The sequence below is a fragment of the Marmota monax genome, unplaced genomic scaffold (genome assembly GCF_021218885.2).
Source record: "Marmota monax isolate L192 unplaced genomic scaffold, Marmota_monax_Labrador192_F-V1.1 WCK01_AAM20220418_F8-fsc00333, whole genome shotgun sequence".
Lineage (NCBI taxonomy): Eukaryota > Metazoa > Chordata > Mammalia > Rodentia > Sciuridae > Marmota > Marmota monax.
In genome coordinates this window covers 738370-764433 of record NW_026694397.1, presented here as the reverse complement: position 1 = coordinate 764433, position 26064 = coordinate 738370, and the positions used below count along the sequence as shown (strand labels likewise).

The following is a 26064-nucleotide window of genomic DNA, read 5'->3' as shown; positions in this document are numbered from 1 at the left end:
GATTCAGACACTTCCTGCTGTTACATTCTTCAGGACCCTGTTTACTGTTTCCCAAGGGGCTGTCTTAGCTGAGAAATTAGTCCCCGCTAAGAAATTCATGTGTGTCTGTGGATTGATGAGCTACCTTTTTCACAAAACATGTTTGCATTTTAATAAGGGGCTTCAATCAAAATATAACTTGAATAATGAGGATTTCAGGTGCTTTGTCATGACAGACAAACAAGGCAGTTTTCTTTTCTCAAAAAAGATATGACCTGTGGCTCTTCCTACCTACTTCTCCTTTGTGTGTCAGGCCAGCTGGGGATACCAATACATTGGCCATCTGCAATTGTCTCCCAGAGCAGGACAGTAAGGCCCCCAATCTTGACTATTTTCATTTAGGATGCACACAGTTAACATTTTTGGAACAAAATGTTGTAGACATTTCTCCCCTAATGTACCATAACTAAAGGCTCCAATCTAATCTTTAAAAAAAGAAACAATTGTAACAATGAATAGAATTATTACAACTTTAATATTCACCAAATATTATCTCATTGGAGGTTGGAGCACATTGTTTCATAAATTCAACACTTTTCCCAGCCCAGAGGTGGGAGGAGGTGAGCATCTCTGCTGAGATTTATTGAAAAAAAATCTTTGTGGCTGGAATTCATTTTGATTTCCATAGGTAATATTCTTCTTGCACAGTCAGGCATAACTTCACAACCCAAGGAAGAAAAACAGTAGGTATCTTCATCCATGTCATCTGCATTAACAAAAACAAGAATATTTTTCAGCTGGGGCATTAAGAACTGTGCATATGGTAGAATCATGAAAAATTTGTATTGAATGATTGAATGAACAATTAGAAAGGAAGGGAAAGAGGGCTGGGGCTATAGCTCAGTGGTAGAGTACTTGCCTTGCACATGTGACACACTGGGTTCCATTCTCAGTACCACATAAAATTAATAAATAAAATAAAGGTATATAAGAAAATAAAAGAAGTGAACATTGTGTTGCTTTCTTTGGATGGTTTAATATAAATATGGAATGAATTAATTTGTTTTGACAGCATATTGTTTAGGCAAAAGCGTTCTTCCCCATTGTGATAAACAGTGTTACTGATCTTAAACTTAACCTAGGGGAGGATATTTATGGCCAAACTTTGGAGGCCTTGGAAAGTAGAATAAGAATATCTAATATTCCCTATGGATTTGATATTCTTACACTGGAAGTTTGGCTATTTCTCAAAGTTGAGATTGTCTGGTGTTAAAAAGAGTATGAGTTTTCACTCTGTGCTAGTGGAATCTGGCTTTTGGCTACCACATGTTGGGTGGTAGCATCCAAACTTCAATTTTAGAACATGGGGCGGTCTACCTGTCACTCACTTTGAGACAGGTCCCAGGCCCCTTGGCTGTCCAGGTCTATTGCTTAGTACAACAATATTAGAATCCTTCACATGTATTGCTACTGTTCCTCTGAAGAAAAATATGTGTACATTTGGACTATTTATTTGCTAATGAAATATACTCCAGGGGCAGCAGGGGAACCAATACTAACTAATCCTTTGGCGAAAATGATATCATCCAATCAGCCCCAACTATTATGCAGAAAGGAGCTAGCTTCCACAGTCCAGGTCTTCTCTGTGCTGTGGCTCCCCTGTGCCTCCATATGAGCACCAGAACATACCCACAAGTTAGTTGGCTAGAGTCTGATAAATGCTTGTGGCCAAGGAAAGGTTTCTTTCATGTACACTACTAGCTTTCCCATACAAAGTTAAGTGCTTTTTAAAATCCACCAGACTACTTCCAGATGAGCTTCAGCTCTGGAAAACAGCTGTTTTTTTGGAACCAACATAATAAAAAAAATACAAGTGGATGAGCAGTCATACTATCAGCACTAAGAGGGTGAGAGAATGGCTACAAAGGTGGTCTATCTGTGTGTGAGCGGGGATCTATTCTGGTCTTCAAGAAAGTCAACCAAGATCATTGCATCATGGACCAACTAGAAGTACAGAATGCAATGTCATCACATGACATAACAATCATAAATATATATGCCCCAAACAATGGTGCAGCTATGTTCATCAAACAAACTCTTCTCAAGTTCAAGAGTCTAATAGACCACCATACAATAATCATGGGAGACTTCAACACACCTCTCTCGCCACTGGACAGATCTTCCAAACAAAAGTTGAATAAGGAAACTATAGAACTCAATAACACAATTAATAACCTAGACTTAATTGACATATATAGAATATACCACCCAACATCAAGCAGTTACACTTTTTTCTCAGCAGCACATGGATCCTTCTCAAAAATAGATCATATATTATCTCACAGGGCAACTCTTAGACAATATAAAGGAGTAGAGATAATACCATGCATCTTATCTGATCATAATGGAATGAAACTGAAAATCAACGATAAAAGAAGGAAGGAAAAAGCATACATCACTTGGAGAATGAACAATAGGTTACTGAATGATCAATGGGTTATAGAAGACATCAAGGAGGAAATTAAAAAATTCTTAGAGATAAATGAAAACACAGACACAACATATCGGAATCTATGGGACACATTGAAAGCAGTTCTAAGAGGAAAATTCATTGCTTGGAGTTCATTCCTTAAAAAAAGAAAAAACCAACAAATAAATGATCTCATACTTCATCTCAAAATCCTTGAAAAAGAAGAGCAAAACAACAGCAAAAGAAGTAGAAGGCAAGAAATAATTAAAATCAGAGCTGAAATTAATGAAATCGAAACAAAAGAAACAATTGAAAAAATTGACAAAACTAAAAGTTGGTTCTTTGAAAAAATAAACAAAATCGACAGACCCTTAGCCATGCTAGCAAAGAGAAGAAGAGAGAGAACTCAAATTACTAGCATACGAGATGAAAAAGGCAATATCACAACAGACACTTCAGAAATACAGAAGATAATCAGAAATTATTTTGAATCCTTATACTCCAATAAATTAGAAGATAGTGAAGGCATCGATAAATTTCTTAAGTCATATGATCTGCCCAGATTGAGTCAGGAGGATATAGACAACCTAAACAGATCAATATCAATTGAGGAAATAGAAGAAACCATCAAAAGACTACCAACTAAGAAAAGCCCAGGACCGGATGTGTATACAGCAGAGTTTTACAAAACCTTTAAAGAGGAACTAATACCAATACTTTTCAAGCTACTTCAGGAAATAGAAAAAGAGGGAGAACTTCCAAATTCATTCTACGAGGCCAACATCACCCTGATACCTAAACCAGACAAAGACACTTCAAAGAAAGAAAACTACAGACCAATATCTCTAATGAACCTAGATGCAAAAATCCTCAATAAAATTCTGGCGAATCGGATACAAAAACATATCAAAAAAATTGTGCACCATGATCAAGTAGGATTCATCCCTGGGATGAAAGACTGGTTCAATATACGGAAATCAATAAATGTTATTCACCACATCAATAGACTTAAAAATAAGAACCATATGATCATCTCGATAGATGCGGAAAAAGTATTCGACGAAGTACAGCATCCCTTTATGTTCAAAACTCTAGAAAAACTAGGGATAACAGGAACATACCTCAATATTGTAAAAGCAATCTATGCTAAGCCTCAGGCTAGCATCATTCTGAATGGAGAAAAAATGAAGGCATTCCCTCTAAAATATGGAACAAGACAGGGATGCCCTCTCTCTCCACTTCTGTTCAACATAGTTCTCGAAACACTGGCCAGAGCAATTAGACAGACGAAAGAAATTAAAGGCATCAAAATAGGAAAAGAAGAACTTAAATTATCACTATTTGCAGTGACATGATTCTATACCTAGCAGACCCAAAAGGGTCTACAAAGAAACTATTAGAGCTAATAAATGAATTCAGCAAAGTGGCAGGATATAAAATCAACACACATAAATCAAAGGCATTCCTGTATATCAGCGACAAATCCTCTGAAATGGAAATGAGTACAACCACTCCATTCACAATATCTTCAAAAAAAAAAATAAAATACTTGGGAATCAACCTAACAAAAGAGGTGAAAGACTTATACAATGAAAACTACAGAACCCTAAAGAGAGAAAAAGAAGATCTTAGAAGATGGAAAAATATACCCTGTTCATGGATAGGCAGAACTAACATCATCAAAATGGCAATATTACCAAAAGTTCTCTATAGGTTTAATGCAATGCCAATCAAAATCCCAACGGCATTTCTTGTAGAAATAGAGAAAGCAATCATGAAATTCATATGGAAAAATAAAAGACCCAGAATAGCAAAAACAATGCTAAGCAGGAAGTGTGAATCAGGCGGTATAGCGATACCAGACCTCAAACTATACTACAGAGCAATAGTAACAAAAACAGCATGGTACTGGTACCAAAACAGGCGGGTGGACCAATGGTACAGAATAGAGGACACAGAAACCAATCCACAAAACTACAACTATCTTATATTTGATAAAGGGGCTAAAAGCATGCAATGGAGGAAGGATAGCATCTTCAACAAATGGTGCTAGGAAAACTGGAAATCCATATGCAACAAAATGAAACTGAATCCCTTTCTCTCACCATGCACAAAAGTTAATTCAAAATGGATCAAGGAGCTTGATATCAAATCAGAGACATGCCGTCTGATAGAAGAAAAAGTTGGCTACGATCTACATACTGTGGGGTTGGGCTCCAAATTCCTCAATAGGACACCCATAGCACAAAAGTTAACAACTAGAATCAACAAATGGGACTTACTCAAACTAAAAAGTTTTTTCTCAGCAAAAGAAACAATAAGAGAGCTAAATAGGGAGCCTACATCCTGGGAACAAATCTTTACTCCTCACACTTCAGATAGAGCCCTAATATCCAGAGTATACAAAGAACTCAAAAAATTAGACAATAAGATAACAAACAACCCAATCAACAAATGGGCCAAGGACCTGAACAGACACTTCTCAGAGGAGGACATACAGTCAATCAACAAGTACATGAAAAAATGCTCACCATCTCTAGCAGTCAGAGAAATGCAAATCAAAACCACCCTTAGATACCATCTCACTCCAGTAAGATTGGCAGCCATTATGAAGTCAAACAACAACAAGTGCTGGCGAGGATGTGGGGAAAAGGGTACACTTGTACATTGCTGGTGGGACTGCAAATTGGTGCAGCCAATTTGGAAAGCAGTATGGAGATTTCTTGGAAAGCTGGGAATAGAGCCACCATTTGACCCAGCTATTCCCCTTCTCGGTCTATTCCCTAAAGACCTAAAAAGAGCATGCTACAGGGAAACTGCTACATCGATGTTCATAGCAGCACAATTCACAATAGCAAGACTATGGAACCAACCTCAATGCCCTTCAATAGACAAATGGATAAAAAAAAATGTGGCATTTATACACAATGGAGTATTACTCTGCATTAAAAAATGACAAAATCATAGAATTTGCAGGGAAATGGATGGCATTAGAGCAGATTATGCTAAGTGAAGCTAGCCAATCCCTAAAAAACAAATGCCAAATGTCTTCTTTGATATAAGGAGAGTAACTAAGAACAGAGTAGGGACGAAGAGCATGAGAAGAAGATTAACATTAAACAGGGATGAGAGGTGGGAGGGAGAAGGGAAATTGCATGGAAATGGAAGGAGACCCTCAGGGTTATACAAAAGTACATACAAGAGGAAGTGAGGGGAAAGGGAAAAATAATACAAGGGGGAGAAATGAATGACAGTAGAGGGGGTAGAGAGAGAAGAGGGGAGGGGAGGGGAGGGGAGGGGGGATAGTAGAGGATAGGAAAGGCAGCAGAATACAACAGACACTAGTATGGCAATACGTAAATCAATGGATGTGTAACTGATGTGATTCTGCAATCTGTATATGGGGTAAAAATGGGAGTTCATAACCCACTTGAATCAAAGTGTGAAATATGATATATTAAGAAATTTGTAATGTTTTGAACAACCAACAATAAAAAATTTAAAAAAAGAAGTACAGAATGCAATGTCATCACATCAACTTAAAGTTGTTAAGTTCTTGATCACTTTACCTTTCTCTGTTTTAGCCTATAGACCCATCCTTTCCTTACACTTTCTCTCCCAATGCTCCATCTCTAGTCTCTACCTATAAATATTGCTTCCTATAGAACAAGGTGAACATGTAACTCAAAGGGTAATCTTGGTAGGGTGCACTAGTCCTGAAAGCCAGGAGACCTTATTTCTGGTCCCAGTCTGCTGCTGCTGAACAGAATGACTGTCCTTAAGGCACTTTCCTTTACCCTGATTAATGTTTCACATCTGTAAAATTAGGGAACAGGATTATACAATGTCTAGGTTCTTGTGCTTTCAACAGTCTGTGACAATTGTTTTTAACTCCCATGAATTTTTCTAACCTGTCTCCTGTCGTCCCATTAGTGTAATAACTCATCAGATTTGTACATATTAAGTTTGCTAAGTGCTTCTCTATACATGTTCTCAGCCAAGAATGAGCCCAGATGTGTACATGTACGTATGTGTGTGGTTTGGTTATGAGATGTCCCCTAAAAGTACATGTGTGAGACAATGTAAGACTGTTCACAGGTGAAATCTATTAGATTATGACAATTGTTACCTAACCATTGTATTAATCCACTAAGATTTATGAATTGGGTCAATGGTTATGGTTACTGTAGGCAGGTGGAGTGTAGCTGGAGGAGGTAGGTCACTTGGGCATAACTTTGGAGTTTATATTTTGTTCCTGGTGAGCAGAGCTCTCTCTGCTTCCTGTTGCCATGTTCTGAGCTACTTTCCTCTACCACACCCTTCTGCCATGATGTTCTACCTCACTTTGGACCCAGAGCTATGAAGTCAGCTGTCAATGAACTGAACCTCTGAAACTGTGAGCCCCACATAAATTGTTCTTTCTTTATGTTGTTCTTGCCAGGATTTTTGGTCACAGTGATGAAAAATCTGACTAAAGCTCTGTGTGTGTGTGTGTGTGTGTGTGTGTGTGTGTGCAGGTTTCAACAGGAAGTATTATTTAAGACCTACTACATGGTCTCAGATTAATTCAGTATCACTGGGCTATAAATGTAAGCAACACAGCCTTTTCCTCACCGTATGGGAAGATCATTTCTGAAGGAGTGCCTTGTACACAGCCTAAAGACTTGGAAGTGGAGCTTGTTGCCGTTGATTTAAGGGATGCTGCCAACAATTTGTGCTCAAAGCTTTTCTTCAGTCTCTTCTGTTTATACCCAACATTTAACCCACACCTGCTACTTCCATCTGAAATAATGCAAAAAATGTTAAAACATAACAGCTTATCAAACTCTACACTTAAAATCAATGACTTTTATGATACCACAATAGTCCTGCTAAAATATAAAATCCTGGGGGACAGAGGAAGTGATGGAGAGGGGAAATAATAGGGCATGATACTAACCAAATTATAGTGTTATATTGTGTGTATGGGTGAATATATGACAACAAATCTCACTATTATGTATAATTGTAATACATCAATAAAAACAGGGGGAAATATAAAGCTCAATGCACAGTGCTTGTTCATTCTAAGAGTTAGCTTTTCTACAAAGTCATGAGAGGTAAGTTCGTACTATCATGTGTGGCAAAGGAAAAGTCAAAGCACTTACCAAGGAGACCTGCTTTCCCTACAGTATAAGGACCACAGGTCACAGATACACTTTGTATAAAGGAAGGAGATCTTGGTGGTACTCATAGAATCTTAGAGTTCAAATGCAGTCTTCCCTAAGGGAAGCAGACTGAGCTTTGTATTGAGACTGAGACAACTGCTAGAGTTAGATGGAAGATACTTTTGATATATAAAAATTAAACTTGCCTGTACTGGAGACATTCTCACGGTAATCACCACTGCTAAGAGACAACATTAGCATCTACTACATCTCCCACTTTACTGAGAAGGCCATCAGAAGAACCATCCTGGCAGCCCACTGGCCAGACATGTTTGGCATGTTGGTAAGTTCTCTCCACCACCACCACCACTCTTTGCTTTTCACATCTTCTCAATCTACTGTTGGCTACTTGGCCAGAAGTTCCTGTGACCCAGTGCCTAAACACAGCAGGCACTCAATCAATGCTATTTTGATTGAATCAGTGGTGATGTGGCATAGAGGAAAAGTGATCCAAGGAATCTGGGCTAAAACAAAAGCTCCACTAGGCTAATGTATGACCCAAGTCACATTCTTCACTTGACTGCATTCATCTTAGTGTAAAAATACAAATCATTTTCAGGTCAGAGAAACAGACTGTATTTTGATGCTGATACTGTTTGAACTCAAGTTAGGAGATAGGTTCATCTGATCAGTTTTGTAAAACATGTAAAATTCAAAACCTTACCCAGACTGGCATCTTACCACAAGAGTTATCCATTCGCAACCACCCACAACGGAGGTGTATCTGCCACTGCTCTCGTACATTCTCCTTCATCACACAGTAAAACACAAAAATGAGGAATCCTAAGCCAGGAGAAGGAGGTCAGTCTTTTTCATCAGCTGTAACCAATAACTAGACACAAAGCTGCTCTTGTCAATGCTATTTCCAAAGAGCCCCAGGGCCATTACCCGATTTCTGATCTCATTTTTCTAGCTTTTATAAGGACAGTGATGGCAAAAAGGTTTGTTATCAAAACTTTATGTCCACCACTCCTTTTCCCCTAGATTGCTATCTATCTTAGACCATTAGAAATAAGAGCTGCTAGGATATCCAGTCTCTGAGATAGTTTTCAGTGATTCCCCACATCCAGTCATTCACATTCTTGTGCAGTCTCCTTTCAACAGAATATGGCAGTGACATGCTAAGATTAGGTTATAAAACATAATAAAGTCATATTTCCTCTCCCCCTGCCCCCTTTCCCTTTCTCTCTCTTTTTTTCCCTTTCTCCCATCATTCACTCTAAAAAAGTCAAGCATGTTGTCCTGAGGATATCTTGGCATCTCTGTGGAGAGGACCACATGGTAAGGAACTGAATCTTCTAGTCCACAGCCATGTGAGTGGGCATTTGTAGGAGCAGTTCCCCAAGTCCCAGTCAAGTCTTCTGATGATTACAGTGTTAGCTGACAGCTTAACTCCAACTTCATCAGAGTCTCTGAACCAGAAATAATCAGCTAAGCTGCTCCTGAGTTCCTGACCCTCATACCCTGTATGAGATAATAAAAATTCAGGGGTAATTAGCTACACGACCATAAATAACTAATACACATCATCTTTCCACAATTACAGTATGTGGAAAACACATATCTGATGCCCTTGATTTCTACTGCCCTGATTTTGTCCCACAAGTGGGAGGAGAGTGCCAAAGGCATTTATGAGCAGTATGAGCCAATTTTTACCCCATCATTCTCCTTGGGATGCAAAATTGGGACTTAAGATGATCCTTGTTGCAAAGTCCTCGGAGGGACAACTGGATTTCCAAAAGTCTGTGGTGGAATTGGCAGAAATAACTCCTGTTGATACTTTCACTTTTATTTATGGTCCATGCCAAAAGTCTTTATCCACAAAGCCTTTACAGATGCCTCAAACTGGAACTCACCTTTACCACTCCTGAACTCCCATGATGCTTAATTTCTCATAATATCTGCCCTGTTTAGTCACATAACTTTCCATGGATTTTCCATCTCACCATCTAAGTGCCAAGTCTTTGAAGGGGAGAGGTATGTTTCCTTTCCATCTCATATCACCTTCCCTTTTGTCTACAGTATTCTGTGTGGCAGCTCAATAGATTATCAATGATTTGGACTCCAAAGCACTTGAAGTGTAAACTCTCACAGCCTTCTACAACCTTAGCAATTCCTTCTTGGATCTCAAAATATGTATTTTGGTCCCAAGGCCAGTTCAAAAACCTTTGTTCTGCATACAGGGCAGTGTTCAGCTTGCTCTCTATATGGCAAGTTGTTATGCACATCAATGATTAGTAACATAATGATCTTAACTCATTGCAAACTGAGCACAAGTCAATACAGTAAATGTGTTCAAAGACAATTTCAGCTAGGGCCTTAGTGGAAGTAAAGAATCTAGACTGAGGCAGGTAAGAGTCTCTGCCATCTGCCATGGGTTGACCATAGCTCCTACCAGTTCAGTTTAGGAGGCTTTGTTTTAAGAGGATGATGACAAAGAGAAATATTCAAGAATAATAGCCAGGCATGATGGTGCATACCTGTAATCCAAGTGGCTGGAGAGGCTGAGACAGGAGGATAGTGAGATCAAAGCCAGCCTCAGCAAAAGCAACTGAGACCCTGTCTCTAAATAAAATCCAAAATAGGGCTGGGGATGTGGCTCAGTGGTCGAGTGCCCCTGAGTTCAATCCCAGGTACCTCCTCAAAAAAGAATAAAATAAACAAGGATAGAAATGAACTTGTAGAAAAGCTGGAGTGTTGTATCCAGATAAGAAAATTCTTGGGATGAGAAATGCAGGGTGAGGAGAGGTTGGTAGCATTAGTCACAGTTCTGAAAAGGCTGTCATCAAAAGGAGAAATTATGCCTGTTCTTTGTGGTTGCCAGGTTGGAACCAGGAGCAATGCAAGGAAGCTACAGAACAGCCAGAAAATAATAAATCACAGCTAGTGTTTGCTAACAATGGCTCTGTGATAGGCATTGTGTTATTAGTCTCATGTTTACAGATGAGAGACCTCAGAGTCCAAGAAATCTAGTAAACTTGACCCAGGTCACAAAGCTAATATTTAAGTTGGCAGCATCAGAACTGAACACAGGCAGTCTGACTGTAGAGCCCACATTCTTAACCACCATACTATACTACTCTTGGGTAAAGAAGATGCTGGATGGGTACAGTGGTGCACACATGTAATCCCAGCAGCTTGGGAGGTTGATGCAGGAGGATCATGAGTTCAAAGCCAGCCCCAGAAACTTAGTGAGGCCCTAAGCAACTTACAAGACCATGTCTCAAAACAAAATACAGAAAGAGGCTGGGGGATGTGGCTCAATGGTCGAATGCCCCTGAATTCAATCCCTGGTACAGGAGAAGGAGAAGAGGAGGAGGAGAAGAAGAAGGAGAAGGAGAATGAGGAAGAGGAGGAGAAGGAGAAGGAGAAGGAGGAGAAGGAGAAGGAGAAATTAAATACTCTGCTTTATGGGATATTGAGCTTTCTTTCTGGGTGGGGGGTGGGGCTTCCTTTCCTTTTTCTTTTTAAATTTTTGCTGCTTTTCAGTTACACATGAAAATAGAATCTATTTTGACATAAATATGCAAGCACAGGATATATGTTGCTCTAATTCAGACCCCAGTACCTCTCCTTTCCCTCCTCTCCCCTCACCTCCTGCTACCTTCCCTCTATTGATCTTTCTGCCCTTTACCCATAGTTATTATTTAACTAATTTCTTATGGATGTACATGATGGTGAGATTCACTGTGGTATATTCATATATGTACATAGGAAATTTACATCAAATTTATGGAATGTTGTGCCAGGAAAGGTTCAGTGACTTATTGTCACTTGATGAGGAGTTGGATTAGGAAGATCTTGGTCCCCTGGTTCCAGCCCTGAGAGATTCTGATTCCAGGTGGGAGGCAGCAATCTGGAGGCTAAACAAAATGACATGTTTCACTAACTATCCCCAGGGCTTTAGCTCCATGTGTAACCACACAACTGTGGGGATGAATTCAGCAGCATTCACTCTTTGAGCAGCAGCCACCTGGCTGGTGGTGCAGCAACCTGATGAGAGCAAGCCTCAGCCTCAGAGCAGGTGAAACTCCTCCAGCTTCAGCACAAACAAGGGGCAACAGTGACATCAAGCACCTATTACTGCTCTGATTTTCTGCATGGAGTTTTGGTTAATTCTCAGACTTAAAGGTTATTCTGTGAATTCCCAATGAGCTGCCTTCCAGCTTTCCCTCTCTGCCTGACAGCCTTCCCTTTTCTTTCCAATAACAGATTGATCTGCTTACTCACCAGAACACAGGCATGAGGGAAGATGTCAGGTTTTTGTCACCTGCATTTTTATTTGTGCACCCTTCCTTCACAAATGACTCATCATGAACATAATTTTTCCCACCTGACCACAGGACAACCCCCTTAGCCAGATTGCAAGCTTGCCATTTGCTGTGTAAATAGCTAGTTTGTTCCTGTGTTTCACTGCATTCTTGTTTTGCAGTTACTTGGTGTGTGTGTGTGTGTGTGTGTGTGTGTGTGTGTGTGTGGGAGAGAGAGAGAGAGAGAGAGAGAGAGAGAGAGAGAGAGAGAGAGAGAGAGAGAGAAGCGGGGGTAAGACTTGAGTTTGAAACTCAGAGCTCTGAAAACACCCTCCCAAGATAGATGGCACATTCTATCTTGTAGGCAGGACTAGGAACACTGGGTGCTTGATTGACGTAAAGCATATGTGACAGACAGAGACAGCTTGGCTCTGTTGATGCTGGATCTATGGGACCTTGGTTTTAGTCTTCAAAACAATACCCAATTAAATTCTGCTTCTACTCATGTAGGCTCCCTGCTTAGACACTACTTTCCACTTCCACCTCAGGAATGGAGCACTGGCTGTTTTGAAAACACCTCCTTCCTTTTCAAGCTCAAAACTGCTCTCTTGTTCTTTGTCAGCTTTCCTTGAACCCCTCTTTCAATAGAGTGAGTACATTTCTCCTCAGATTAGTGAGCCAATGAGATGTCTGGAGTTAGTACTAAGAAAGAAGTCTGGGCAGGCACCTAGTTCCTAAGCCACTTCTTTGAACATTCTACACCAAGTGCAGTTAGTTCTTGAGGTTAGAGCATCATGCTGGAGTAAGGAGTTAGAGTACCTCAGTGTGGGCCAGGTGGTTTTGTCCAGAGGAAAAATGTAGAACCAGCATTAAAGCCTCAGTCAGTAATCTATATTATAACCAAGTGCAGGTAATCTCAAAGGGTATCAAGTAAGTCTGGTGTGTGTGTGTGGTGGGGGTGTTCCTAAAAAACTCATTCCTACTACCAGAGGCAATAAAAATGGCACCTAAAGTCTGGGGTTGTAGCTCAGTGATAGAGCTCTTGCCTTGCGTGTGTAAGGCACTGGGTTCAATCTTCAGCACCACATACAAATAATTCAATAAAATAAAGATATTGTGGATGATGGGAAAGGCAGCGGAGCACAACAGACACTAGTATGGCAATTTGTAAATCAATGGATGTGTAACTGATGTGAATCTGCAATCTGTGTATGGGGTGAAGGTGGGAGTTCATAACCCACTAGAATCAAAGTGTGGAATATGATATGTCAAGAAATTTGTAATGTTTTGAACAACCCACAATAAAAAATTAAAAAAAAAAAAAAAAAAAAAATAAAGATATTGTGTCCATCTGCAACTAAAAAAAATTTAAATGGCACCTGAAGGAAGAACAGCACATTTTGCACCTTTACACTTTCCAGTCAGAATATGGCTGTATAGTAATCCCCTGTAATCCAAAGGAAGGGATGCATTCCAAGATCCCCAGTAGAATGCCTGAAACTATGGAGAGTTCCAAATCCTATATATATATTATCTTTGCTACACATACATACCTATGATAAATTTCAATTTATAAATTAGGCACAATAATAGATGAATGACAACTAATAATGGAATAAAACAATTATATCAACATTCTATAATAAAATTATTTAAAATTTTTGAATTGTATATTTCTTGAATTTTTCATTTAATATTTTCAGACCATGGTTGACACTTGATAATTGAAACTGTGGAAAGTAAAACAGAAATAAGGGGAACTACTATATAAGGTTGGTAGACTAGAATCTGGTGGGACACAATATTTCTGTTAAGTCACCATACTGCTGCAAATGAGATGGGTTCTTGAATCATAAGACATTAGGGTAAAACTATGACGTATACAGATTGCTCCACCACATCCCTATACCACTTTGGAAAGGCCTGGAATATAATTGCATATCAATTCATATTTCCTGAGATTCCTCAAGGACAAACGACCATAATTTTAAAAAGGTTCTGAGGTTTTAAAAATGTAAAGTTGAAACAAAATTTTAAATATTTTTCAATAGCTTCTGAGAGTTTTTAACAAGCTATATTCTGAAGAATGAGGGAATGAATTGCTGCATTTCCATGCTTCTTTGACCAAAGAGACCTTTTCCTGATGGAGCATCCCCTGGGACCACAAGTGGAGTGAATTTAGGAAGGAGGTGTATATTGAGTGGAAAATAGTAGAGAGTACTAAAGGAGACCTTAACTCAATGGAGCTAAGTTGGCTCCCTGCTAGCCCCAGTAGCCTAAATGGTCTTGGCCGAAGATGAGGATAGTAGTATGAAGACAAGCTTCAGTCCTCCATGAAACAATTCTACATGCGTCCCCAAATCACCCAAAGATTGTTTTTATAGAACAAATCAGGTTAAAATGCATATCAATAATTACTCAAAAATATATTAACCAGCCCCCCAGCTTTACTTCTTATGTTGCCTTTTTTTCTATTGTTAATCACTTCATTGATCATTTATTTCTTTCACCAGAATATATGAAGGAGATTAAAGAGCTATAGAGCCCTTAGCTTAGGATCATCTAACTCAATCAGTTATGGTGAGATTCTGAAGAGGATTTGTAGCAAAACTAAGACTAGAACCTTGGCATGTTGCCTTGGCCCACAACTCCTTGCTCTAACCTTCATTCCTACAATTCTTATACTCTTAAACTTCATTCCTATAATGAGGGGTAGCATCTAGCTAATATTTCCAATGGCTTATTGTCAAATAGTTGTGAACAGAGGCCTCCTGGACTATTTTCTCCTCCTTTAAGTCTCTAAAAGATGAGATTATTTTTCAAAGCAACCAAAGCCTTGGTGTAGATAGCCACACAGAGAACAGAGAAGCAGCAGTTACCTTGCAAAGTGTTACAAATGGCAAAAAGATATAAGAAAAATATCCTCACGGGTCCCCAGGCGAAAAAGGCAAACCCCCAGGTGAGGCCAAGCAAGAATGTCAGGCTTAATGTGCCTTTGAGATCATGCAGAATCATCTTCTGCCGAGTCTTCTGGCTTTGGGATTTCATGGAATTCAGTTGAGCGAGGACAATGCAGAACATGGAGAGATTCATCAGAAATATGAAGCAAAAATAAGCCACCACTGAGATGTAAAAGAGAGAATCATCTTTGATCCAACAACTATAAGAAACAAACAAAAAAATAAAGAAGACTACAGTGAGGTAGGAAAACATAAGCTCCTATTTTACCAAGATTCTGAACATCACTTAGTCAGTTCCATTTAATCTAAGGACACCTAGACCTAGAGAGATGAAGAACTTGACAGAGTTCACTCATACCCACTGGTAGCAGAGTTAGGACTAAAACACCAACCTTCTGAGCCCAGTTAAGGGTACTCTTCAATACCAAGTTAGAAATCCCATAAGATGTTTCTGTCCTACATATGCAGAAACCTCTCAGTCGAATTCCCTAGAAGACTATTTTTCATTAGCAGAAAAACAAATTATGTTTTTTTCCCCCAAAGTTACTCTCCTCTCCCCACCTTACACCTGAGTTTTATTTGCAGGACAGATTCAACTCTGCATTATAAATATTACAGTAGAAGGACATGAACAATTAATGGCTTTTCTGAATGCTCTATCAACAATGATGAGCTGATCAGAGTTAATAAAAATGCTTTAAAATATGATATATTTGAACTATAAAAAGCAACACTAGCCACTGGATTGATTAAAGGCTCTACAGTTTCTATTAAAGAAGAAATTTCTTATGGTTCATATGGATAGATACTTAATTTAATAACATATCTAATTACTGAGGCATTGCCTCTAGTTTTTGAACCCAGACAAACTTAATGAATTCAACTGTGTGTTAGTTTTGCAGGGACCTGGCCCCTCCCTTCTCTCTCTCTCTCTCTCTCTCTCTCTCTCTCTCTCTCTCTCTCTCTCTCAGAGGTAGAACCAAAAATTTTTAGAGTTACAATAAAAATTTTTGATCTTTTTAAATATACATGACAGTACAGCATATTTTGACATATTGTACATATATGGAATATAACATCCTAATTAGGATCCCATTCTTGTGGTTGTACATGATGTGGAATTTCACTGGTCATGTATTCATATATGAACATAAGAAAGTTATGTCCAATTCAGTCTGCTATCTTTTCTATTCCCATCTCTCCTCTCTTTCATTCATTCCCCTTTGGGATCTCTCTTTTTTAAAGCCAGGAAAACCCTCTTTGAACATGTTGTTCACGTTGGTGTAGACAATTTCATGTATGTGTGATTTTGTGTGTATGCAACTTGGGAGGGTGTGAAAAAATATTTAATTTTCTTAATGGACTCTAATGCTTAGGGATTTCTAAATATTATCTTCAGCCTTGAAAGAAGGTATTTAAAAAACTTGTAAAATGAGGCAAACTGTATGTTTGGATAGTCATCTCCAAAATATTTATGAAGTGAAAAAAGTAATGTGTAAAGTATTCACCATTTCAGTAACAAATTGTGCAAGAAATCACTCACATGTGGAATCTAAAATAGTTGATGTCATAGAAGTAGAGAGTGGAATAGTAATAGTTTTGAGAGGATGAGGAGAGTAGTGGGAAGGAATAAGTTCTGGTGTTCTGTTACAGTTGGGTGACTATAATCAACAATATTATATTGTATGTTTTAAAAATCTAGAAGAAAGGATTTTGAATGCTTCACCACAAAAAAATAATAAATGTTTTAAGTGATGGATATTTTAATTACCCTTATTTGATCATTACACAACATGTGAATGTATCAAAAGATCCTACTGTACCCCATAAATATATGTGATTACTATGCAGCAATTAAAATAAAATAGCTCGAAAACTAAAACAAATAAAAAAACATGCAAAAGAATATGTATACAAGGATTATTAGTAACAAGAATTACCTCAAGGGAGAGAAGCTGAGTGGCTGGGGTTGGGATAAGGCTTATTTTTCATCCTCTACCTTTTTGTACATTTGGATTTTGTACCATGTGTTGAATTACCTTTCAAAATGTAATTATTTTAAAAACAAAGCTCTTAGAGCCATCTGCCTCTTACTAACAAAGTCATATGTGAAATGGCTCTTTTGGGGGAGAGTGGAGTTGATTTTGTTCTGATTTTACTTTTGCTTTTGATCTTTCAAGAAGAATCACTAGTAGACACTGAGGACCTTTTAAGTTACAAAACAGACAAAGAGGGAAGATGGAGGTGCAGATGAGAATGAAGGGAAGAGAAAAGGCAGAGAAAGAAAGAATAACAAAGATTTTAATTAGAAAGCATCTGCTGCAAAGGGCAATATAATTTTGACCCTCTGGAAACTGTCATCTCAATATAAAAGACAGAGGAGTCTTGGGAGCAGGACCTCCTACATTTGATTCCAGTCCAGTGGGAAAGGAAATCTATAGTGGACGTGATCTTGAGAGGCAACTATAAAGAGAATGGATATGTAAGGGAAAGAAAACAAATGTGAAATGAGACTGTGCAGCCTAAAGGACCACAGGATAGCTATCTACACATAACAGAAGATTCTAAAGAGATAGAATCCAATGAATGACTACTTTGTTATGGCTACAGTTTAGAGAATTAAAGAGATGGGCTTATAATCAAATAAAAAAGAAAGAAAGAAAGAAAGAGAAAGGGGGTGAGGGAGGGAGAGAAAAGAGAACAATGAAGTTGAGCCAATTTACAAAGAAAAGCTTTGTTTGCTATCTTCTTCAGGGAAGATTTTTATTGTTGAAAGGTAGAAAATATTTTCCAATTTACCTCAGTATTTCCTTATAATGGCCACTAAATCTTTCCAGTGGTCTGTGAGTTTTATAATCACAATGGCTTCCAGTTATATAACACTTACTATGGATCAGGCAACAGGCTGAGCAAATATATATATATATATATATATATATATATATATATATATATATATATATATATATATATACACACATATATATTTATATTATATATATATATATATTTATATATATACACACATATACATATATATGATTTCATTTTAATTTGCACATGACATTGACAGCAAACATTATTACTCCAATTTTCCAGAAGAGATTAAAAGTAAGAGATTTGGTAACTTGCTCAAGGTCGTACAGAGCCTAGGTAGCTAACCATTCCTTGAGTGTGGCTGTGACTGTGTCCAGGATAGAAAGGCTGAGGCTAAGTTCTCCCTGAATCCAGTGTCAAGGCCAAGCCCCAAGCTGAGAACATCCCACCATACCCAGCCAGGCCAGAACCCACCACCTAAGTAGCAGAGCTCTTGGTACTTACAACTGAGTTGTTGGGCTCAGAATTCCATACAGATCTTTTCTCACGGTGAGTATGATTGCTACTGCAATTGCTGGGATTCCTAGAGTAGGAAAGGAAGCCAAAGGATCCCATTATATCATGGGAGAAGGATCCTGATCAATGACTGTGGGCAATGATATATTAAGATACTGTTTAAATGAGCCACAGATGTGCGGGCATCAAAATACCATTGTTTGCAAAATGTTTGTGAATTCTTCCAAGTTAAACATTTCTAGGAGTTCTCCAATCTGCTAAATTAAATGGCATGCCAATGGCTCCAATACAACGCCCACTGGTTATTAAAAATAGCTCAAGTGCCAAAAAATCAACTTGGCAATGGAAGTATCTAGTTCATCAGAATGCGAGTTTGCATCAAGCATTTCTTCTCAAATGATGGGCTGCCAATTTTTTTCCTTTTCAATACTGCCCCTTAGTTCCTACTATCTTTTTGTCTAGGTCACCTTGGAGGAAGGGCACAGGCAATCAGCTGCAGCCTTCAGTGCTTTTTTGACAGGGAAGCTGTTTCCACACTCATTACTAGTTTGACATTTTGACTAGATCGACCAGTTAACGACCAGTCAATTCAGCCAGACTATAATAAAGCAATCAGTTCAGTTAAAATGGTCAAACGTGATGTGAGTATAGACACAGGGTTGAAAAATCCAATTTCATGTACATTTGCAGAACTTAAATGATTTCTTTATTTCTAAAACAGTATTTCTCCTAAATGAAGAGCATACACTCACACACATTTTAGGGGTTTTGTAAGATATTTTCCAAAGCTACTCCAAACCCCAGAGTGCAAAAATTCTCCACCATCCTATTCTGTGATAAATAGGACAGCTCCTTCCAATCTATATAGTCCACACCAAGCACAGTGCCTAGTATGATGCAGACATGTTTCAAAGATACCCCTGGAATGAGGGTAGAGGGATGGAACACCTCATATTTAGGATGGAATTAAGTGGCAGTTCTCAAGTTGATATATATATTATTTTTTAAATATATCTATTGGTTGGTTGTTTCTTTTTTAAACATGGACAAATCTGCTTTGGATAGTTTTTTCTTTTATTAATGCATTATAGTTATACGTAATAGTCGGGTTCATTTTGACATAATCACACATGCATGAAATTTAATTTACTCCATTTCAGACCCATTCCCCCCTTCTCTCCCCTCCTCCCTCCCTCTATTTTCCTTCCTCTACTCTGCTTGTCTTCCTTTCACTTCTTTATTTTTTTTATTTATTTAGATTGGTTTGGTGCTTTATAGAGACAAATAAAGCTGGAATTCACTACATACACTACGTGCATGCACTTAGCATGATTTTGTCAGATTTATTCCACATTTCCTCCCCTTTCCTGTCCCTCCTACCTCTCTGTCAACCTCCATCTTCTACTCCTCTCTATGATACTCAACCCCCCCACACACTTTTTTCCTCTTATTATGCTCTAGTTTCCACATATGGGAGAAAACATTCAACTTTGATTTTCTGAGTCTGACTTATTTTACATAGTATGATGTTCACCAGTTTGGACAGGGCATTAAAAAAAGAATGAACCTTTAAAACAGGTTGCTTTGGCAATAGGAAGACACAGCTTCAAATCTAAACAGATGCTAATACTTATTTCCCTTGGGGACCTTCAATGTATCCACATAGGCCACTTAGGCAAAGGCTTGGATGTCAGCTTATTCGAATTTTGGCAGAGTGCCCTGTGGTTCTCCATGAATGAGAGAAGATGGGAAGCTTGTGAAGAGGTGCTCCAAAGCCATCTCTTACTCACATCCCCTGGGAGGCTATCTTGAGACAGTTTTCCATCGCCGGCCTGGGTGCTGCAGAATTGTGGGACTTTGTACCCTGTCTCCTCAGAACAGAGCTACAGAAGAGAAAATCTCACAGCTTCTGTTTAGAACTGGCTCCTAAGTAACAGGAAATCCCAGAACTCAGTGTGGCAGTCATCTGTTCCCTTTGCCTTGATGGTGTTGTTTTTAGCGTGTGGGACAAGAACTTGGGAGCTGGCACTTTGAGCTACTCTTCCTTGTGCTGTCTTTGTAAGTAAGAAAATAAGTCTAAGAGTGATTCATTGTATCTTTCTTTACCTACAAAACCTGCCAGGCCTCAGCCTCAGCTTGGCCCTGGCTTATGTGTACTTGGTACTCTTCGAGATATTTTTCTCTGCAAGTGCAAGCATTAACCTTCCCTGCATCTCCCTGTACCCTAGGAGTGTGTGGAACCAGAAGATCAGAGATGCAAGAAACAATCTCTGGAGAAGACCCACATGTGAGGAGTGAGTGAAGGAGGACCTTCTACACAGGGAGTCAAGGAGGAGTGGTGATGAGGAAGAAGGAAAACCAGGATCGAAGGAAATTTATGACCACTTCATCATTTCATGAAGCCTCTTCCACAACATTTTTCAATCTTCTGGTTGAATCAAGATGAGGGACACACAAAAGGAAGTGCATGTACTGCTTTTGGTTCTGTGTTTCTGAGAGATTGCTAAGTATACTGAAGCCATATTTTAGATTATGTTTTGTTTACTATTTGTCTTTGCACCTAACATTAGCGTAGATATTAGCACTGACTGTCTATCCAATGAAAGCATGCACTATGCTAATGAACTCATCAAAAGGATGAGTAGCTGATTAGGAAGCTATTGTCTTCACAAAGTCAATCGGGGATAAAATCTATCTACCTATGTACCATTATGTATCCTACTTAATACATATCACTTCTGTATCCAACACATTTTTGAACACAAAATCTCTTTTGAATAGGCAAGGGAGGATAGGAATGAAGCTGAGCTGACCATGCCCATTGGAAATATAGGAGGGATGCTGGGCCCGCTGTTGCATGCCTCTAATCTCAGTGGCTCAGGAGACTAAGAGAGGAGGATTGTGAGTTCAAAGCCAGCCTCAGCAACTTACTGAAGCTCTAAGCAACTTAATGAGACCCTGTCTCAAAGTAAAAAATAAAAAGGGCTGGGGATGTGGCTCAGTGGTTAAGTGCCCCTGAGTTCAATCCCTGGTACAAAAAGAAAAAAAAAAAGAAAGAAACAAAGAGAGAGAGAGAAAGGAAGGAAAGCTGGAAAGCTGGGTGTGGTAGTAAACACCTGTAATCTCAGAGACTCAGGAGGCTGAGGGAGAATTTCAAATTTGAGGTCAGCCTTACCAAATTAGCAAGACCCTGTTGCAAAATAAAAAATAAAAATGTTTAGGGATGTAGCTTAGTTTACAGCCCCTGGATTCAATCCCCAGTACAAAAAACAAAAACAAAAACAAAACACCTTTTCACTATCTATTATGTTGAAAAGAAATACAAGAAAGCAAACCAATATAGTGACATTTATATTAGGAAAATATGCACGCTGAGTTCTATTTCTGGCTTCTTCTAAGGGCAGCAGCAATGAGGTGTCAAAAGGGTCAGGTTGTACCTGGCCAGACACCCTTTCACCCATGTCAAGTCCTTTTTCTGTTCCTTAAATGGCATGGCAAGATCATAGAGGTTAAAAGTCCAATCTATGGAGACAGAATCCCCAATTCAAATTCCTATTCTGTCCTTATTAACTGAGGGAGTTTTGGCAAATTACCTAATCTCTCTGTTTCTCAGTGTCCTCAGTAGGAATAATGATGGACCCATCCCATATAAACACTGTGAAGACTGGACTGGGGTGGGGGCTCAATGGTACAACACTTGCCTGGAATGTGTGAGGCCCTGGGTTCAATCCTCAGCACCACATAAAAATAAATAAAATAAAACTATTGCATCCAACTATTTGGATATAGTTGTATTATTATTATTATTAAATATTATATTTTAATAATATTTTAAAAATAATATTTTTAATATTATTAAAAATAAATATTAAAAAAATAAATACTGTGAAGACTAAATGAGCATATAAAGCACTTAGAATAGCTTCCGGTGCAAGTACAAGCTACCTTACTGTTAGCTGTTCCATCATTATTTGTTGATTGTAACTTCTGTAAAGGGATGACTAAAATCTGACAGGTTTACCCTTATATATCTGGCACTTAGCACAGCACATAAGCAAGCACTCAATAAATATTTGCACACCAACTCCTCACCATAAAGGTTAAAAGTTGAATTCATAGAGCAATATAGGCAGAAAAAGAGGTTCACACTCAAACACAAGTGAGGTTATCCTTAATTCCTTAACTATGATATTAACAGATTTTGGCCACAAAATAATTGCCTAATAGAGCTTGCTATGGGTTGAATGTGTCCTCCAAAGTTCATGTGGTGGAAACTTAAGATTATAAAGGTTCTGACATCATGAATGGATTAATACCATAATTGCAGGAATGGGTTTATTTTTTGCAGAAGATATTTCTTTGTAACTTCTGTCCTCCACCCCCATGTGATGCCTTCTACTATGATGCAGGCCCCTTGATCTTGGACTTCCCAGCCTCCAGAATTTAAGAAATAAATCTCATTGTGTTAAGTGACATAAGCCAAACTCAGAAAATCAATGATCATATATTTTCTCTCATATGTGGAAGTAGAAAGAAAAAAATGTGGGGATCTCATGAAAATAGAAGAGACCAGTAGCATAGAGGAAGGGGATCAGGGGAGAGAAAAGGGAGGTACTGGGGAATTAAATTGACTAAATTATATTATATTGTGTTCATGTATGAATATATAACAAATCCCTTTTACTGTCATGTATATCTAAAAAGAACAAATAAAAATTAAAAGAACAAATTCCACTATTATGTTCAATTATAATATACCAGTTAAAATTAATTAATTAATTTTGAAAGGAAATAGAATCTGTTAATAAATTTTCCTGGGTATTCTGTTATAGCAGCACAAAGCAGGCTAAGAATTAGAAAGACACACAGGCTTAAAACAAAGACATCAAGAACAATGGCAGATACACTTACCCCAACCAACTAGACAAAATTTAAGGATATAATATGGAATGTATATGTTGAAGACTTTGACTAGAGCAAAATACATGTGGACTGCCTCCAGGCCCATCCAAGTTAAAGAAACAAGCAGGAAGTAATGAAGTGCCACTGCAGTTGTGATACAAAGTCCCTCTTTCTGAAACGATGACAACCAGGAATTAACCAGAAATGCCAGGTTTAACATCAATAGTGCTGTGCACAGGTTGATCAGGATTTTGGAAGGATAATCTTTTCGAAGTTTGCTAAAAAAAAAAAATGTTAAGTTAGTGACGGTTTCAGTTTAAACTAATCATTGCCACATCTTATCTGTGTACTACAAAAATAAAAGAACTACTTATTAAAATTAAATTACTTATTTTACTATATTATTTATATATGATATATGCATATATATATATATATATATAGTATGGTAAATTATATGGTCATACACACACACACACACACACTGACTTTTAGAGTACCCCCAATATCTTTCCAGATAGAATCACCGTATCCTAAATATAGTGACCTTCATTAACAGGATTAATAATAGCCTCTCTCAACTAAGCAATCCCTTTTCTCTTTATTCTCTTTTAGAAAGAAGGAAGAGAAGAGTTTCTCAGATACTACAATTCCATTATCACCAACGTAGTAAGCTGGATCTGCATATTACCGAAAAGGATGATGGCTATGGAAACTGTTTAAAATAGATTTACTTGGATATTTCCAAACATTGCAATGGTTGGAATCATGGAAATATAGCCCTAAGTTTCAATAAGAGATCACAATTTCATTTTGTGGAAATTGATCTAGTATTTCAAAAATTAAATATACCTATTTTCTCCTTTGATTCTTTTTTTCCAACTTCTAGTCAGTGTTTACTGAATTAAGTTTTGGAATTTTTATTTCCTATTAATGTGGTATTCTAGATTGAGGTAAACTGTAAAGTGCACATATTTTAAGAATGCACTCAGTGAATTCTTAAAATTCTTTACATCTGTATACACCTATGGAACTTCCACTCAGATCAAAAGTTAGAATGTTTTCAATACCTCATAACATTCAGTAACTCCCACAAGAGGTAATTAATATTCCAACTTCTATCCTCTAGATTTACTTTTGCCTGCACTTGAAACTTCACATATATGAAATGGATCATAAAACATTATCTTTTCTTTTTCTGGTTTCTTCTGCTCAACCCTATTTAAATATTGTATAAAAGTAGTTCATTTTTCCTGTTATATAGCATTCCATTTTACAAAGATAGCCCCTTTTATTCATCCAGTGAATTGTTAATGTACATTGGGGATGGTTCTAATTTGGGGTTTCTCTGACTGAAGCTGCTATAAATATTCCTGTACATATATTTTGATGGACACATGCACTTATTTCTCTTGAATACATACCTAAGAGTAAAACTTCTGGATCAATGGCTAAATGTGTATTTATCTTTTAGTAGGTATTGCTAAAGAATTTTCCAAAGCATCTGCCATTTTGCATTCCCTGAAGCAATATATAAGAGTCCCGATTGTTCCACATCCTTGTTAATACCTGCTATGGTGAGTATTTTCAATATTAGCCATTCTGTTTGGTGCCTAATGGTAATTGTGGTTTTGATTTACATTTCTCTGATGAAAAATGATGTTGAGAGCCTTGTCATATGCTTGCTTAATGGCCATTTAGGCAAAAGTTGGGATTAGGCATGGATAATTTCTTTTGTGAGGTACCTGTTAAACTCTTTTGCCCATTTTCCAATTGTACTGTCTGTCTTGTTTTTGTTATTCTTAAGAGTTTTAAATATATTTGGCATGAAAGTCCTTTGTCAGATACATGAAAGTCCTTTGTCAGATACATGCATTGCAAATATCTTCTTCCCAAACTGTGGTTTGACATTTTGCTATCATAAATGTATAAGTTCAACTTTTTCTTTTATCGATTAGTCTTCTTGTATCCTGGTGGAAAAATATTTTCTAATCCCAACTTTCTTGCTTTTTAAAAGCCCAATTCAAACTTTTTTTAGAAGTGATAGTTGTTTTGTTTTGTTTTTAATTTATCCACTTCATAATCTAATGGATCTGACCTCTTCCTATTGGGATTTGTTCATGAAATTAACAAGGTTACAATGACAACAGCATCTATCAAACCAAATTAAACTTACTCAGAACAAATCTGTATCAACTTACTGAAAAGCTATGTATGTCACCATTGCAATTCCCAAGAAAATGGAGGATATTCCGCATCCAGTGTTTGTGATAAGAACTAATATTCGTTCATTCACTGCATCCACTGTAGACCTGGATAAATCCTAGGGAATGCAATGTGTGTATGTTACACATCTATCAGAGCAAATTTATGACAATACTTCCAGTGCTCACAAACACGTGATTCCCAGAATGTATAACATATTTGCCATAGTTCTTATACAACCAGATTGTGTAAATAAATACATGATAAGACCCTGTATTGTTTGGTGACTGTGCCTAGTACAACTGACTGTGTACAAGACATGGAGAGACATTGACAGCATTGAAAGAACATTTAGTCCTTGGTTTCATTGTCATTAACATGTTCTACACTTAAAATATAACCAAGCTAATAGATGTGAATTTGGGATACAAAGTGAATCATTACATGAACTGCGCGTCCCAAAACACTACATGGAACATCAAAAAAATGTTCTTTTCCCTTAAACCTTAAATAACTCACAAAATTAAGAGATAAAGTGGGCCTTAGAGATCACATAGTCCAGTAATTTCTTAATCTAGGGACCATAAAATACCTGGAATGACACACAAAATTATTTGAATATATGAATGAATTGATTGGAGAAGAAGGTCCATAGCATTCATCAGATGATTAAGGTGATTTATGACTTGCAGAAAGTTAGAAGTACTGATCTACTCTGGTAGTTCTCAACTGGAAGTAATTTTGTCCTTCCTCCTAGG

At 37.8% G+C, this 26064-nt stretch overlaps 1 protein-coding gene across 1 annotated transcript in view; it reads right to left on the bottom strand.

Moving 5' to 3' along the window:
- Nucleotides 1-538: 538 nt before the first annotated feature.
- The window catches only part of Adgrg4 (adhesion G protein-coupled receptor G4), a 109584-nt gene continuing 84058 nt past the window's right edge, over nt 539-26064 (bottom strand). The window contains exons 20-26 of the mRNA XM_058586650.1: nt 25303-25424; nt 23111-23379; nt 18188-18266; nt 14786-15066; nt 8338-8439; nt 7064-7231; nt 539-745 (exon numbers count right to left, since the gene is read on the bottom strand). Of these exons, the coding sequence (XP_058442633.1) occupies nt 567-745; nt 7064-7231; nt 8338-8439; nt 14786-15066; nt 18188-18266; nt 23111-23379; nt 25303-25424 (1200 nt within the window). The 3' untranslated portion in view covers nt 539-566. The remainder of the gene's footprint in view (nt 746-7063; nt 7232-8337; nt 8440-14785; nt 15067-18187; nt 18267-23110; nt 23380-25302; nt 25425-26064) is intronic.